At 38.8% G+C, this 18405-nt stretch overlaps 1 protein-coding gene and 1 long non-coding RNA gene across 2 annotated transcripts in view; one reads left to right on the forward strand and one right to left on the reverse strand.

Annotated features, from left to right (window-relative positions):
* Positions 1-18405, reverse strand: part of LOC311063667 — a 44770-nt gene that overhangs the window by 12347 nt on the left and 14018 nt on the right. The window lies entirely within an intron of this gene.
* Positions 1-18405, forward strand: part of LOC311063664 (adhesion G-protein coupled receptor F1-like) — a 32775-nt gene that overhangs the window by 2190 nt on the left and 12180 nt on the right. Inside the window, exons 5-14 of the mRNA XM_084083194.1 lie at positions 592-757; positions 1182-1247; positions 1596-1690; positions 3793-3851; positions 4398-4525; positions 4742-4923; positions 6002-6175; positions 6477-7886; positions 8282-8323; positions 9213-9237. Coding sequence (XP_083939320.1) covers positions 592-757; positions 1182-1247; positions 1596-1690; positions 3793-3851; positions 4398-4525; positions 4742-4923; positions 6002-6175; positions 6477-7886; positions 8282-8323; positions 9213-9237 — 2347 coding nt within the window. The remainder of the gene's footprint in view (positions 1-591; positions 758-1181; positions 1248-1595; positions 1691-3792; positions 3852-4397; positions 4526-4741; positions 4924-6001; positions 6176-6476; positions 7887-8281; positions 8324-9212; positions 9238-18405) is intronic.

Here is an 18405-nt window from a genome sequence, read left to right on the forward strand (position 1 = left end):
TGAGCAATTCACGTCAAACGTTTTACACACAATCTATGGACCATTATCTAAAATCCCAGATGAAGAGAAGATTGTACATGAAAAAAAATGAAGCCTCCATGAGCCAATAAATATTGTAGAGGGAATGGGGATGGCTTCATAAAACAAATATTTAAAAAAAATCTCTCCATGGGCTCCTTTCTCTCATTCTCAATTCTGTGGTTCAGTCGGTAGAGTGTCTACCTATCAGTCAGACGGTTCCTGGTTTAAACCCTGACTTATCCAGGCACATTTTTTTATCCACAATCCCCCAGAACTCTGCTCAGCTGTTTCCAATAATCTTTTGTCAATGGCATGGGCTCCTTTTTCTCAAGTTCTATTCTGTTTCTATGGCTTATTGCGCATATTGCATATTGCCTATTGCATTCATTGGCCCTTGAATTGCTGCTAGCAGCTATATATAAATATATATATATATACATTTCTAAATGTATCTGCTTTCACAGCTGCTGTCAGCAACACATGAGCGCGTAGATCACAACTTGTGTGCACATTAGTGATAATATTCACCTGTAAAAAACAAGCAATTACAATTTGTATGTGTATTTCCAGGTTGGCTACGACACGATCAACTCCACACACCATTTCACCATTCCTGGATCATCCTTTAACAATCAAACCGAATCCTATTCAAATTTACGTTACGGCAGCAATGTAGACGTCGCTGGCCGTTGGGCTTTTCGCGTTGACTGTGAATCCAGAGGCTGTGCTTTTGATGGTAAAAACACACAAATACAACTATTTGACAATATTTGTCACAGGACTTCCCAGATCATGTGTACCTAATTTGGTGTATATTATTTAACATTTTGAAACATAAATAATTTTAGAATTACAACATAATAAGGAATGGTAAGAATGATACTGTATTTTAGTAGCACATCTTTTTATTTTTATTGTTGACACCACTTCTGCAAGTCTGTGGCATAACCACAGAGACCACTTTCCACAAAATTATTAATTAAAACAGTCTTGATAAAATTACTTTTTACTTGCTTAATAATGCACTTTCAATGGTGCATGTTTGGTACCCCCTGACCTAGCATTTAATTATATGAATTGATACAAAAACGCTAATGCCTGAAGGGCATGTGTATTCACAATGATCTCAGAGATCTCATGTTTACTTTTTATGACAACAGCAACTCTGACAACTCCTCTAACCTCAACAACTCCAACTCCAGCAACTTCAACAACTCCAGCTCCTGGTACGTAGGGAAGAGAAAAGCACAGGACTGGATGAATATCTAGGGGGCTGCTGTTATGCTTGTGTATAATAGAGTGCTGTTGTGTGACATATGGATTAATGATCTTTAGTGATTACTTAGCCCATGTGGAATAAAATAATGCTGTGATTGGATTAATATGGAGTCTTCCTGTGACATAAGGTATATAGAAGTGTGTGTTGAAGTGACTACTTGGCCTACATTATGAGGATTTTTGTTTTATAGGAAATTATACCTCAGACAAAATTGACTATTGATATGGTCACACTGTCCATTGTTAAGGCTTGCCAATGTGGAAATGCACAGTAATCATAATGGCTTTTGTTGTAGTCATTCAGAGGACCTTTGAGTTCACGATGAACCTTAAATATGAGGACACTATGAAGGACCCGAATCATAAGACCTTCAAGGATATCAATGATGCTGTGAGTCTTGTCTGCCTGCCTGCCTGCCTGCCTGCCTGCCTGCCTTCCTTCCTTCCTTCCTCCCACTCACTCGCATAAGCTGGGCGGTGCTCTGAGAATCATGTTATTTGATTTCTCCAGTGTCTTCTACACCATACAGTCCCTCCAGCTGAGAGACAGATCTCTTATGCATTCACACCGTGGTCTGTGGTCATGCAGCAGGTATGGATGGCATCATCCTGGGACCATAATTTACCAAAACGCATATCAGACGCGTCGCTAGGTCTCTACTAGGTTGGGGGCTTAGCCCCCCAGGCAACGGGCACATGCACGGGCGCGCAGCGTGCGTGCATGTGCCCCAAAAAACCCACCCACTTGAATGGAGAAAAAATATTTTCACCAGCAGGGGTAAAACAGCGAAGTACAGGCCATTCATATGAACTGTCACTTCCTATATAGACACAATTTCAAAGCCGGATGCTGGGCCCTTGTTGACAAAGACCAGACGGAGAGCACACATTACGCCTATTTGCATTGTTTGCCTGTCAGTTTTAGAATAGATTGTAAGATCCTTTTACTTTAAGTCATTTAATGGGAATGCACCTGCCTACTTGTCAGCAATGCTTCCTAAGTACATGCCTGGCAGGGCCCTTAGATCCTCTAGCGCTGGTCTCCTACAGATCCCAGAGGCTAATACAAAACAATATGGAGAAGCAGCTTTTAGCTATTACGGTCCCACGCTTTGGAACAGCCTGCCGGGGGATCTGCGAGTCTCTGAATCTGTGGACATTTTTAAAAGAAATCTTAAAACACATATTTTTAGCATTGCTTTTACTTAGATTGCTGCATTTTTCTTCCTGTTTTACTTGTTCTTTTAAATTATTTGTATCATTATCTTTTTTTAATGTATTTATATGCATCTCTGCTTTGTTTCACTTTTTTGCCTCGTCTTGAACTTTCTTTTCTTCCTGTGAAGCACATTGAACTGCACTTGTTGTCTGAATTGTGCTATATAACTAAAGCTTGATTGATTGATAGATACACTTAATACCACAAAAAGACTACAGTGCGGAAGTAGACCATTTTAATATCAGACTTGCTGAAAGCAAAGCTAATATGCTCAGTAGAATAAGCATTTAAGAGGAATATGTTCAAATGTACAAAGAATGCATATAGAATCAACAATTTGTATGATATAGATTTAGAATATGTTTACACTTTAAAGTAAACAGCATTTCGATAAAATGTAACATTCAATGTATAAAATGTGTATTTTATACTTTGTGAATTAGTTTTTGTGTGGAATCATACTATGTTACCTAAACACACTGAAAAGATAAAGTATGAGCTCGCCGAGTTTGAAGTTGGTCGGTCCCATATATGCGCACGACCATATATCTATTGGCATAGCTGTCAGATTTGTGGTTCTGGACAACCAGATCTCCATATGCCTGTACAGTATATGGGTGTATTGGTCATATCTGAGGTTCTAGACAGCCGCCTATCCGACAGACTCGATTCCAGGCATACAAATGTGGTCGGACAGTTCTCAAGACTATACAGATGCACATACATACAGACTTTTCTTGCATTTTGTGATGAGAAGTTGAACTTGAAAAAAACAAAACAATGAAAGAGTTAAAGTGTGCAAAAAACAGAGCAGTACAACGACTGCTAAAGTCATACTGTGTAACATTAATCGTATTAGTCTGTTTAAGTGACACCTTAGCACCGTTGTCATTACAACGTTTTTTCTATCTATACGGAAGGACGCTGAGAAGGGAATGCTGTACGGTCCCTTGGTCCATATTTTCTTACGGTCTATATACTGTACAGGATGTTCCTCATTCCACTCCACAGCTCCCTTTGAGTGTTCTGCTGTAGCTTCTGCTCCGTCTTCCCCCTGTAGTCTTACTTCGCCTACCTCAGACGACATTTATCCTATCCCTGTGTGCACTTACAGTAAGTTTCTCCCTGTCACAGTACTTGAAGGCCTTCTTCTAACTGAGCAGTAGCTTGACACATGGTCTGTCTGTACGGTACTATTACACACGTAATTTCTGATTTTGTCATAAGATATTTGAAATCTCTAAGCTCTGCTGCTATTATCCTTTCTCAAACAGCTTCAAGATGTTGTCTCCCAAGACGAGAATTTCATATCAGCAGAACTCACCAGTTTAAGGTATCAGAGTTTCACCCTTTTCTTTTTTACATTTGATACTTAATTTATTCTGATTTATTTTCTTTTTTGCACATACAAGGAATGTATCTTGATGAGGTTGATGCAGTACACTGAAGCAAAAGTATAGAAATATTCAAATTACTTGCATTTACAACTATTTACTCAAAACGTAAAAGGAACAAAAACAAATCCTTTGGTTTTGTGAAAGTTTCGCATCACAGTTCACGTGGAATCCAGGCAGCTGTAAGGAATTGTGCCGGATAGATTTGCAAAGCCATGATAAAAAAAACAGAGAAGGGACAAAAAGTCTTTATTCATCCTTGAAAGGACGAGTTTGTCCATGTTGTTGTACGGTGAGTACACATTTGACAGGAATGTCCCTGGTAGAGGCAGTCACAGACTTCTCTGTGAATTTTTGGATCGAATATTTTGGAAATGTCATGGAAGGAAAACCTTCTGAGAGCTTCATGAGCAAAGATAATCGACTTAAAAATCTCAAAATTGAGAGGTTGACTGTTTAGACTGTTCTGTTAACTTCTTTCAAAGGGAGGGAAGTGTCATTGCAGAATATGTTGTGACTGCTACCTCTTTCAAGAACTCAAAACTAACTGCTCTACGCGAAAACATTGTCAAAAAGATACAAACAGACCATGGATACACAATAATACGTGAAGGTAAGAATGATATACCTTATTTAAAATGTTCTAGTTATAAAATATTATCACAAATAGTCTCTTTAAAGTTGCTATTATTGTTGGTGAGGGGAGGGTCACTAACTCTGTAAATCTGTGGCATAAACACAGAGAACAGTTTCACAAAACTATTAATGAAAAACCATCATTTTGTGAATGCAGTGCTGGAGTCAGACAACCTTTTATTTCTTTTCTTAGACTATTTATGTAGTTCAGAAGAGTTTGGTGAGGGCCAGGCTGGGGTCGTAGTTACAGAAGAAAGTTGCAAAGATGGTGAAGTGGGAGAGAGGACAGCAGTTTGTAAAGAAGATGGAAACTGGGATCTTATACAAGACACGTGCATCCTGGAAGCGATTGACAATCTGTTTGTTGAGTCTCAGGTAACACCCACAGACTTTTGTACTTATTAAGTGTCATGCTATGGTACTTAATTACCCCTTTTTCACCGTCTACAGCTTGTAGTTCTGCTATTTTCACTGAATGTTCACCCCATAATAGGTATGCTAGAGTTGTTAAATACTACTTAATTGACTGGAGACTTACGGTCAATGAACGCAGCATCTGATTACCAGGAAACTTTGCACGCACTCTCCCCGTAGGCGAAGGAGGAGCGGCCATCCCAAATTTTTCAAATTGGGTGCCACTATGACAGCAGTCACAGCACGCTTCATGTTTTGGCCTTTAACTATTGAACCATAGGTCATACGATAAAAAAATGATGCAACTCCCCAGATAATCTCCACCCATTTGTGCCAGACTACATTTTCTGCCATTTAGCTTTTTCTTCAAAACACGTTACTACTCCTACAGATTTTGTCCAAAACTCACACATTTGGTACACATTGTCTCTGGAGTCATGTGATCAAGATGTATTTGTCAGATATTTCAGAATCCGATTGGGTATGATTGACTTATGTTTGCAAACCCTCAACAACCCGGCCTGGCAAAGACCTGCACTCTGAGGAGCGCACCTTTCTAATTTGACCTATTTTCCAACAAAGTATCACAAATGTAAATGTATTCACGTCCTTACAGATGTCTATTGTAAAAACCAGGCGTTACGTTTATATTCCGCTGTGAGACAACTGTAAATTGGGTAGGTTGGCAGCCTGTACCAAAGGTCCCATACAAAAACACTGAAGAACACTCTTCTTCACTGCCTGGTCACTGCTGCTAATCAGGAGCACGCTTCCATGTAAATCTAGGCTGTCAAAAAACCTTATTTAGAAGACTGTTGTATCACACAAGTTTCATGAAAATCTACCAAACCGAGTTTCTTTGTTCAGATACATAAAAGGGAGTGATTAAAATACCCTGCCACACACCACTGCAGGCAGGTTAACTATCTGATATTCATGATGACCATTCACATTTCTATGATGACAAAGTGTTAACTTGATTGTATTGTATTACCGTTTACTAGAGTGCTACATACAACTACTGCCTTTTATATCTCAGAATCTACAGTCTCTGACTGTGGAAGAGGTTTCAGAGTTTCTGGGAGAGTTAAGCTCAGTCACTGAAGACAACACTGCGGAAGTGGTTTCATCACCAGCCAACATTGGTGCCATTGTTGGCATACTGAATAGTGTGGCAAATACAAGTATACCAATAAATGAAGCACTAATGGAGGTAGGTCAACTATTACATAGTATTATAAGTTAATTTTGTGTCAAAGTTACATCTGGAGAGCAGATGTATTTATACAAACAAAATTCAAACATTGATAACTTAGTAACTGCACACACTGCACATGTTTGGCCATTGTTTGCTTGATTATTCAGTAATTTAAGTAATAATCAGTAATGTCATAATAACTGGACAAAATGTAAAAAATAATTCTAGTCTTTACATGTAGTTATACACAGTTTCTGTATTTCTATTTGAAAAAACAACATTTTGTACATGTTTTTTTTTCTCCTTACTTTTTTAGAATATCTTGAAAACTGTAGATGTTCTCATATCTGATGCAGCAAGGGATTCATGGAATGTTTTAAATGACAACGCCACTAAAAGCAAAGCCTCAGATATAAGAAGTGCTGCTGCTCAACCTCAAAGTGGCTCAAACTTACTGAATGCTATTGAAGCAATAACTGGTAGCCTGACCAATGACTCTTTTGTAATTCAAACACCGCTCATTACCTTGAACAAAACCACATTCACAGACACCTACAACAATGACCTGAATTCATCTGTTGAGATTGACATACCAGTATTTAACATTCCTAACAGTGCAATCACCACTGTGCTATTTGTCTCAATGCATAATGTCCTTCCCGCAAGAAACCCCACCAACAATGACACAAATTCCACTGTCATCAATGGAAATGTGGTTCTAGTCAAGACTAACGCCACTATCAACAATGTGTCATTCACCTTTGATATTTTTAATGAGACTCTGGGCAATGAGACTCTGGGAAACCCTCAGTGCGTCTTCTGGAACTTTAGTCTCTTCAGTGGTCTTGGCGCATGGGACAGTGAGGGATGTGTGTTGGTGAGTCATGCTAATGGAACTGTGACCTGCAACTGCAACCATCTCACCTCCTTCTCTATCCTCATGTCGCCCTTTATTCCGTTTGATAAGGAATTTCGAGACATTCTGGACTACATAACCTACATTGGAGTGGGCATATCCATTGGTTGCTTGGTCATATGTCTCATTATTGAAACAGTCATCTGGAGAAAAATAAGAAGGAACACCACCTCCTACTTGCGACATGTGTCCATCGTCAACATTGCTGTGTCGCTCCTGATTGCAGACATTTGGTTTATTATCGGAGAAGCCATTTCAGACCCAGAGACAGACAACGTACCAGCATGCAATGCGGCAACTTTCTTTATCCATTTTTTCTACCTGGCTCTGTTCTTTTGGATGCTGGCATCAGCTTTGCTGTTGCTATATCGCATAGTATCCGTCATGGGGAATATGTCAAAAAAAAGCATGCTAGCTATTGCTTTCTCTCTAGGCTACGGAGCACCTCTCATCATCGCCATTATAACCATAGCCGTAACTGCACCCAATAAGAATTATATCCGAAGAAACGGGGTCTGCTGGCTGAACTGGGACCTCTCCAAGGCACTGTTAGCGTTTGTCATCCCAGCCCTCATGGTAGTGGCCACAAACCTCTTGATCCTCATTGTGGTGATATACAAAATGTTGAGAAGCAGAAATATGGGAGAATCATCACAATCTGAAGAGCAGCATGTCCTGGTGACCATCGCTAGAAGTTTGGCTGTGCTAACGCCTTTTTTCGGAACTACTTGGGGTCTGGGAGTAGGAACCATGGTTTCTCCACACGACAAAGGAATCCATATTGTGTTTGCACTCTTTAATTCACTACAGGTATTTGATACAGAGCAGCTAATACTATGGAGTAATGTACAACTTATGAATATGGAGTACATTCAAGTTCATGGTATGAATAACACCATGAGGAATGTTCTTTAACAGGGTGTAACACTTTACCTGACAGTGTTCAATATTACAGTACCTGTGCTTTATGGACAGTTTTGTGTTTGTACTTAATTCTAATCTCTCAAATATATACTCATTTCATAATGTACAGGCGTTTATGTATACTGCACATACAGTATATTACTCAGTAAATACATAAGGATATTTTTTATGTCATAATTTATGTCAGTACGCATGGTAAAAGCGGCATGAGGCCATTCAAAATTAAAGTGTTACACAGTTAATCCTGCCGTTTAACTGATCTCAATGTATCTTTACAAAAGGGATTCTTCATATTGGTGTTTGGAACACTGCTGGACAAACATGTGAGTACATACAGTATGTATGGGGCTTTGCAATGAATGGCTTTCTGAAAGCCTTTACACTACGTATATTTTTACCACATGCCCAGCCTTTATTTTCCCCATGGGAGAGGGTGATAACAGAAGGGTATAAGTACTGGTGTGACTATTTCGTTACTTAACGATTCATACAATTTAGATTCTTGGGGTCAAGATTCGATTCAAAATCCATTCCCAGTTCGGATTCAAAATAGATTTCTGATTCAGCACTCACGAGAAGTGTTATTCAGGTATTTATTTTTTTCACAGTATGCACGGGCAGCTCACAAACTTCCTCAGCGTGATAAGATCATTGCATGCGTTTGCGTGCTGCTTGTGTCTATTTAAAAGTACCTGAAAGACACTTCCGTGAGTGCTGGCATTCTTCTGTTTTGGCTCACTGATCTGCACAATCTAAAGCAGTGGTTCTCAAAGTAGGGACCTGGGGCCCGCAGAGGTCCTTAAGGGGCTTTCATGGGGGTCCCCAGCAAACTTTGTTAATATAGCATAAAAATCTGTTTAACCACTTCAACCCTATACTGTATATCTGCTATTTGAAAATAGCAGATATACAAGCTCATTGCATGCGTTTGTGTGCTGGAGTGAGTTTGTACATTTACTATTTTCATTTAAATATTTTAACAACACAAATCATGTATGGTGGTCCCTGTCACCATTTTTTTTCGGATGGGGGTCCAAGGGCACATATTAATTTGGGGGTCCTTGACATTGAAAAGGTTTGAGAACCACTGATCAAAACTTAAAGTACCTCGTACTGCCCTTGTTATGCAACTTTACTAGAATGATAACCTGTATTTATTTCAGGGCTTTAGATGTTTTCATTTCTAATCTCACTTTTCTGATTGTATTTCAGATTCGATCAGAAATTAAAATAAAGCCATTTGTGTCGAGTTCTGGTTCAGCTACAAGGGTAAGAGTTGTTTTCTCTTTGAATCGCTGTTCTGTGGTGAACAGTGCTCAGTCACATCTCAAATACCTGGATATTTGGTTTTACTTTCAGAGCATCAACGAAACCTTGTCAACGAGACTGGGCTTCTTCCGGAATTTGAGAAGTGGAAGAGGTATGATATCCTATATTAAAAATGCTTAGACGGCGGGTGGGCGGGACCAACGATGGACATCACAAACGTATAATGCAGACTTGCAAGGTGCACCGTGGTCCGATCTGCACCAAACTTGGAACAAACACTCTTCAGGGGTCTGCCATGATTCAGTCATTTGGGTTGTATGGTTTCTGAAGGACAAAATGTAGAAAACATTTCCTGCATTTAACAAGAATCTAGAGAAGAAAATGTGACAAAATGAGCTAGTGTCTGGCTCGGCTTACTGTATGTCTGGTACAGTATATCTTTTAAGATGTTATCTTCCCTCATGCATCACTTGTTCCATTGCTGTACTAAACATGTCATGTTCTCTTCTCTTTCATATCAGATGTTTACAACGTGACTTCAGGTGCAACATCTAGCAGTACTGGTGCATCCGAGTCCTTTGCCAACAGTTAACAGCACAGCAGGCAATCAACATAATTACCAAACAAGTCAGATGGCTCAGGAGTCACAATAATTCCTCAGTCTTTCACCATGTCTGGCATTAAGTTTGGATCTGGGGCATTGTCTGCAAAAAAGTGATTAGCAGAGCTCTTATACTGTATATAAACATTTTAAGTAATTATATTGGTTTTTGTGGTATGGCTGTGTAGGAGGCTAGCTGTCTATAAGAGGGTCTGTGTGTGTGTGTGTGTGTGTGTGTGTGTGTGTGTGTGTGTGTGTGTGTGTGTCTGTGTGTCTGTGTGTCTGTGTGTCTGTGTGTGTGTGTGTGTGTGTGTGTGTGTGTGTGTGTGTGTGTTTCTTCTGCGCTCTGCCAGTAGGCCAAGCACCACACATTTTCTTCCACAAAAACATATTATGTTGTATATTTTTCTTGAAATATTTAAAAGGTAGGGTAAGTGATTTTCTTTGGTTAAAATAAGTGTTAAATAGCTCTATATTCTGATAGTGCTATAGAGTGTTTGTTAGTAAAAGGAGTCTCCTTGTCTCTCCAGCTCTTTATTAAACAGAAAATGCATTTTCGTTTCAGTTTCATTTCCAATTTTATCCAATCAGGATAGCGAACTCAACAGGATATAGATTAAACAAGTAAAATTGGAAGTGATGACACTAAGAAATGAGCAGGCAAAATTGGAACTGGAACGCTATAAAAATGAAGCTTAAAAATTGGTACTTTCTCTTGATTGGCTGAGATTTTGACACCTACCGGAAAATGTATTTTCTGTTTATTAAAGAGCTGGAGAGACAAGGAGACATATGTTACTGAAAAAACACTCTACAGCAATGATTACTATCAGAATATAGTGCTTTAACCTTTTAACAAAATAAGTTTTGTTTTAACCCAAAAATATCACTTACCCTACCTTTAACTTAAATGTTATAATGGAAGTTATTGGGGCTCAGATTGGGCTGAAACTGAGCCCAAATCTGAAAATGACATCATCAATATGATGTCATTGATATGCCAGATATCATTATAAAAGCATCTTCATTGTCATCTGTACAAGGCAGTTTTTTTCTACAACAAATGTCCTCTTCTGGAGGACTTGGTGACATCGGTGATCTGTGATGTCAGTCGAATTAACCGAATTAAAGTAATAAAAACGGAAATTAAAGGGGAATAACCGCAGCCCTGTGACTAGCCTTCTTTTATTTCCTCCAACATGACAACCATTATACTAAGTATAGGAGGAGGACGAACTTGAAAGCAATGATTGGCAGAAAGAGATGATCTACAAGCCAAGTACTCCCAACCCATGTTTGGTTTGGCGTGAAGCAGGACAAACAAGTCAGTTGAGAGAGGATTGGCTGTGGTGAGTGGAGTCAGGTGTAGTGGATACGGGTGATTGTGAATGGGGATTGGCTAATGAGTGAAGGTACTCAAGGTAGGTGTGCAAGATAGGGAAGCGAATGAGAACGATGAGTGGCCGTGATAAGCAGATTTTGTGAATTCATAAGCTCAGATCCACCTTTCTGCCATCCCTCAATGTTTGGGATCCAAAGGGAATCCATGCCGTTATAAGACCCAGTCTTTTCCAGTTTGTATGTGTTTATTGCAGTCTTTAGTAATGGCATTACCAAAGGCAGTAGAATACATGGTTACTCTTCTGGTGATCTGCTACCATCTGGAGAAACTGAAGATGGGAGAGTCTCTACATTTATATTTAGAGGTAAGTGGGCAGTGCCACCTTTTTGAATGTTTGCATTAAGTTCAGAATCAACTCTATTGTCACATCACAGGTTTACAGCAGGGGTCATCTACATGGACAAACATGTCCGTGGCAAGACTTGTCTATGTCCATGGCACTTTTTGTTTTTAAAAATTACGAAAGATAGTCGATAATTTTTTTAAATGTGTAGTGCAGTCGAATAGAGTAGACACTATGGCACATAAGGAGTATATTAAGACTTTATACATTTAGGGCTAGGCCTATGTGTTTCTGGTAATATTATTGATCACTTGTTTTGTCTGTGGCAATATGAAATATTGCTGGAAATGTCCATCACAAGCTGGCATGGTGAGGTTGAGCTGTCAGGTTCAACGACATAGTCCACAATGGAGGACTATGTGGTTGATCACTCTTTCCAAGAGTGACCTGGCCAAGAGGCAGCATTATTACAACAACAATAGACAAGCAATACAAAACAATACATACATAATACACTAGACACAAGTGAACAATATCCAGTTAAAGTGCAAAACAGGAACTAAAATGTTATATGAACACCTTAAAGTGTGGCAGTTGACAAAAATGTAAATTCAATTACATTTTCCAATAGTACTAGTCTTTCCATCCTTTAAAATTGATTTAGATTCCCTCAAAGTGATCAGCTCAGATAGGTTCAGACCTTTCTGCAAATCATTCCAAGAAGAAGGGGCAGCACATAGACATAAATAATGTTTTGCCTAGTTCTTACTTTCGGAATCACCATTTGAACAGTGTTTTGAGAATGCAGACCATACCAAGTAAAGTCCATGACCAGCCTTTTACTTTTCCTGTGAATCTACCATGTGGACTTAAGTTGTGAAAGTAAGTTTTGGATAAATTAACCACTTAAGTGCTATATGCTTAATTGTATGAAGAATAGCGAAAATAGCCAGTCTACAAACTCACAAAAAACCTTAGGAAGATTAGGAACGTATAATTGAAAATTTAGGGACCCCACTGCAAACTAACTTCCGGGTTTTAAGACTACAAACTGTAGCAACGTTTAAACTCATCATACATACAGTACGTTTTATTTCTCGAATTTTGACTTTAGTGACAGTTAAGGCATTTGACCTAGAGATTACAAAGACTTATGTTTATAAAGTGCAAAATCTATGTTTCGGACACTGCACAAAATTGCTTTAGGTAGTGCAGGCCACACAGCGACTGGATGGTATTATGTGATGCAAGATGCATACCTTGCCCAGTCACCTGGGCGATACAGATAACTGGGCACTAAATACAGACAGTGCCACAATGTCTGGACCCAATTCTCTGCCTAGAGTTCATTATGTGAAAACGGTCTACAGGCTATCGTTCATTACGTCAGGAGGACAGTGAGATAGACAGTCATCTTGTCAGCAGCGCTTGGTGACTTTTGTACACACATAAAAAAGAAAGAAAAAATTGAATGTCATGAGAAATGAATGAATGAAATTTAAAAGAGTTCTAAGTTCTCCCCAAATAGTCCTGTTCTACCCCAAAATAGTGTCCACTTTTCCCCAAAAGTCCATGACAAGTTCTCTCAAGTGCTCAGTTCTCCCCCCAAAAGTGCCCAATTCTCTCATGTGCCCAGTTCTCTGGTTACCCACCTAGGCTTTACAATACAGCAGTAGAATTTACGGCCAGAATTTTACTGTAGATATCTGTGACAGATTTCTGTGGTGATTGTCAGACATAAGATAATGAGGAGGAAATACTGTGAAGTATTCTCAACAACACCAATTACCTCACCAGGACACAGAGATACCCGATACAGACACAGAGATACCTGACTCCGCATTTCATTCCAGAGAAAAAAGAGAGGGTGAGTCATTTCCTCAGTGATCAGTGCCAGATATGTCTGCGGAATGCACATACAAATTTCACGTATGTGCATATATACATATTTATTTACATATACAGTGACAAAAAACACCCCAAGGAGTGGGACTATTCTATTCTATTTTGAACAAAATGCCTCAAATCATGAACGCAGCGTCCGATTGCCGTGAAACTTTGCACACACATCCCACAAATCAACATATTGGCCCTCATTTATCAACGGAGCGTATAAACCGGCGTATATTTTTCCATATATTCGGCCGTACGCCAATGTCGAAGTCTTTATCAACAAATCCTACACAGCCGATCCGAGCGTAAATTTGGTCCCAGCCTTGATAAATGTCACGGCTGAAACCGAGCTTCATTTAAATAACACGCCCTTAAATATTCTGGAAACACCCCGATTTTACGACATGAAGAACCGAAAAGAAAGAGTTTCGCCGGCTCGCCTCGCCTCGCTAACTGTCAAGTCACACACACGCACACGCACACGCCTCTCTCTCTCTCTCTGGCCCTCATTTATCAACGGAGCGTATATTTTTCCATATATTCGGCCGTACGCCAACGTAGAAGTCACATTTATCAACGAATCCTACACAGCCGATCCGAGTGTACATTTGGTCCCAGCCTTGATAAATCTCACGTCTGAAAACAAGCGTCATTTAAATAACACGCCCTTAAATAATCTCGAAACACCAAGATTTTACGACATGAAGAACCAGAATACGACCAAAGAAATTGTTTCGCCGGCTCGCCTCGTTGCCTGTCAAGGCACGCACGCCTCTCTCTCCCTCTCTCCCTCCCTCTCTCCCTCTCCCTCTCTCTCTCTCTCTCTCTGACTGTTAAAGCAGTTTGTTTAAATTACTTTATAAAATGTTATATTTTCACAGGGATTATTTTATAGTGTAGATATACATTTTGGAGTGGATATATGTGTCCAGATGCCTGTCAGACAGTCAGACAATGCTGCTCCACAGGTCTAGGATGGAAAAACGGGCGCAGCCAAAGTCAACAACTGCTCTCTACCTAACCTCGCGTCACCAGTCTTTCCACCTTGGAGGAAAGCCTGGTATGCGTTACTAAAGACCCATATGATCCGGTTTAGGCCACGCCTACTGATTTTTTTCCGGATTTTGCCCATCCGGTTTTGCGGTGCCGCTTTGTTTTGGTTCCCCGATCCCTATTTAAATGGAATATAATTTCCCCGTGGGATAATACAGACGCTAAATAGTCTCCGGAAAGTGCAAATAAGCTAAACTACGCCGCATCAAGGATTTTATGAGGACGGACCTATTTTGGGGTGAGTCAGGGTGAAGTCTTTCCGGCCTGCCCATCCGGCCGCTTGATGACGCGGATGACGCGCCTGGTGACGTAGAGTTACTTCCGCTCCCGACCGGATCATAGACCCGAAAAGATATGCTGCCCAGGCTACTCTCTACCAGACGTGAGATTTCAGCGTACGGTAGGATGAAGACCACGTCAGGATATATATTTTTTCCCCTAAAGGTTGATAAATGCCGAAAGGTGCGGTGATCTCGCCGTACGCGCATTATTTGGGCTGCACCTCGTTGATAAATGAGGGCCAATTGTGTCTGTACAATAACTTCATCAACATTAATCCCTCAACTTCTAGACTACAGATTCCACTCACCTCTATAAAGACTGAATTCCGTACATTGCTGGCCCACAATTACCTACCTGGCCTGGTGGAGACCTGTGCTCCGAGGAGCACTTTTTAGTTATTTATTTTTGTGCCGCTTTTTCCACTTCGGTGGTGTCTTTTGAATTAGTCGTCTCTGTAGCTGTGCACCACTTCCTAACAAAAAGTCATCCAGAGGGCGCACACCTGCTTGTTTCTTAGCTAAGTTGTATATATTAGAGATTATAAGGAGCCTCTTCAATATTTTTTATTAGGTAATTAATAATGATATTACCTCATTTCTGTACACAGTCCGTCGAGTGGATGATGACATTGACCTAAGCGTATGTATACAATTTATTCACAACATTATATTTTGTGTATGCAGCATACTGTCAAAAGTGACATTATGTTTTCTCTGTGTATTAAATGTTTACAGTTGACAACTTCCTGATTATGTTGTGAAAATACAGTAAAATACAGTTGCTGTTGGGGAAACATCTCTTATCTCCATATTCAAACATTTTGTGTTTTGTAAATTAATGCCCTACATAATTAATGAATGTCGCTAATTCATGTCTTAATTAAAAGTATCAAAAGTAGCTGATCTGCAAGCTCGAAACACGGCACTAAGCGAGTATTTTGGACATAATGAGGTTTCCACCTGACAGAGACGATATACATCACGTAAAAAAGGAAATAATGCAAATGTTTTACAAATGTTGGTATTCGTTGTAATAAGATTTTTTGTAAAATCCTTCTTTGTTTTCAGTTCAACACCAATGGCTGCACTTTTGATGGTAAAAACACACAAAAAACTATTTTATAACTATTTGACAATATTTGTCACATGACTTCCGAGATCATGTGTGTACCTAATTTGGTGAATATTAGTTAAAAAAAAAAAAAAAAATCAGATCTCGAGATCTTGGACTTCATACCTGTGATGTTAGTCATCTATGATCTATGACCTGCCTCACAAAAATTATATTGTGTCATTGCTAATTCAAGCACACATTCTAGGGCAGTAGTTCTCAAAGTGGAGTCCAGGGAGAGTTATGGGTCTGTAACTCAGAGTACAAATGGTATCCCCCATTTGTACACTCTTGGCGTTAGGATTTTACAGTAGAGATTGGGGTCCTAGAGATAGAATATTGTATCAAATGGAGGTCTGTGTCCGAAATGCATACCTGTGGGTCCTTGACATTTTAAAGTTTCAGAACAACTGTTCCAGCGCATTTTCTACCGATTTTGAAAAATAAAAAGTATGAAGAAAAAAACGAAAATGTCTAAATATAGTATAAAAAATTAAGTGTATCTCAGAAACTATAATGAGCATAATCAAGTATTTAATCAACTGTACGAACTCATAAGTTGAATATCAAAGATATGAACACATACAGTGTGCAGTGTAAAAAATAAATTCATATAACACATTTTGGAGATGTATCTCATTATTCCTAAATCCAGATTTTAACGATTGATAAGTGCCTGATTTTATCATGTCATCTAAATGTGTGCTGTTGTTACTTAAGGAACGTATACGTCTGACCACTTTGATGTACATGAGAAAACATAGTTTTTTTTCCCCTCAAGACAATGAGCTACTCGAGATGACGATTAAAGAGAAAAAAAAGGATGAAGAAGAATACATGGCCTTTTAGGGCTTCTGCATTGGTCAATGTTTGCAAAATGACGTGTGATTTTCTCATGGTTTAATATTCAACAATTTTCAAATATATATGTGTGTTCTTTTTGTCTTTAATAGAAAACCTGTTAGAAATCCGTATTAAGCTTAAAGTGGACATCCCTGTTGTTGCCACTGCATCAGTGAGTTTGATAGAGAATTTCTCCTTACCTTCCTTGATCACTGGGAGTTTAACCATAACAGCTATAAATCTAACTACAGGTAATAACATTTAATGATTATTGATACTATTCCTTATCTATTCCACTGTGAACCATTGAACTAATGTGCCCGATTAATAGCCATTTTTAAAGTGTTTATCAACTATAATGAGCATAATCAAGTATTTTATCAACTGTACAAACTCATAAGTTGAATATCAAAGATATGAACACATACAGTGTGCAGTGTAAAAACACATTGGAGATTTATCTAATTTTTCATCACTCCAGATTTTAACCATTGATAAAAGTGTTATTTTATAATGTCATCTATAAATGTGTGCTGTTGTTACTTGACAAACGTATGTCTGACCACTTTGATGTACATGAGAAAACTTGTACATCACTTTGTCTTTTTCCCTCAATGTAATGAGCTACTTGAGATGACGATTAAGCTACTTGAGATGACGATTAAACAGAGTAAAACATTTTAAAAAGGATGAAGAAGAATGCATGGCCTTTTAGGGCTTCTGTATTGGTCAATGTTATGCATGCAAAATTATATGTGATTTTCTCATAGAATAATATTACACCATTTTCAAATGTAGTATGTGTTCATTTCTCTTTAATAGGAAACCTGTTAGAAATACGTAGTGAGCTTAAAGTGGACATCCCTGTTGCACTTGCCACTGCATCAGTGGTTTTGATAGATGCTATCAGGGACATGCTGGTGAATGTCTCCTTCCCTCTCTTGATCACTGGGAGTTTAAACATAACAGATGTAAATCTAAATCCAGGTAAGAACATTTAATGATTATCGATACTATTCCTTGACCACTGATTGACCAAATGTGCCCGATGAATAGCCATCTTTAAATCTTTGTAAAAAACTAAATTCATAAAACACATTTTAGAGATTTATACATTTTTTCATAAATCTAGATTTTAACCATTGATAAAGAAAGTGTGATTTTATCATGTCATCTATAAATGTGTGCTGTTGTTACTTGACAAACGTATGTCTGACCACTTTGATGTACATGAGAAAACGTAGGATTTTTACCCTCAAGACAATGAGCTACTCGAGATGACAATTAAACAGTTTTAAGGAAGAAGAAAAATACATGGCCTTTTAGGGCTTCTGCATTGGTCAATGTTATGCATGCAAAATTATGTGTGGTTCTTTCATGGAGTAATATTCAAAACATTTCAAATATAGTATATGTTCTTTTTGTCTTTAATAGGAAACCAGTTAGAAATGCTTATTGAGCTTAAAGTGGACATCCCTGTTGCCACTGCATCAGTGGATTTGATAGATGCTATCATGGAGATGCAGGGGAATTTCTCCTTGCTTGCCTGGATCACTGGGAGTTTAATAACAGATGTAAATCTAACTCCAGGTAAGAACATTTAATGATTATTGATATTATTCCTTGACCACTGATTGAACTAATGTGCCCGATCTATAGCCATCTTTAA

This window comes from Gymnoscopelus microlampas (genome assembly GCF_963454915.1).
Source record: "Gymnoscopelus microlampas genome assembly, chromosome: 16".
NCBI classification, from domain to species: Eukaryota; Metazoa; Chordata; class Actinopteri; order Myctophiformes; family Myctophidae; genus Gymnoscopelus; species Gymnoscopelus microlampas.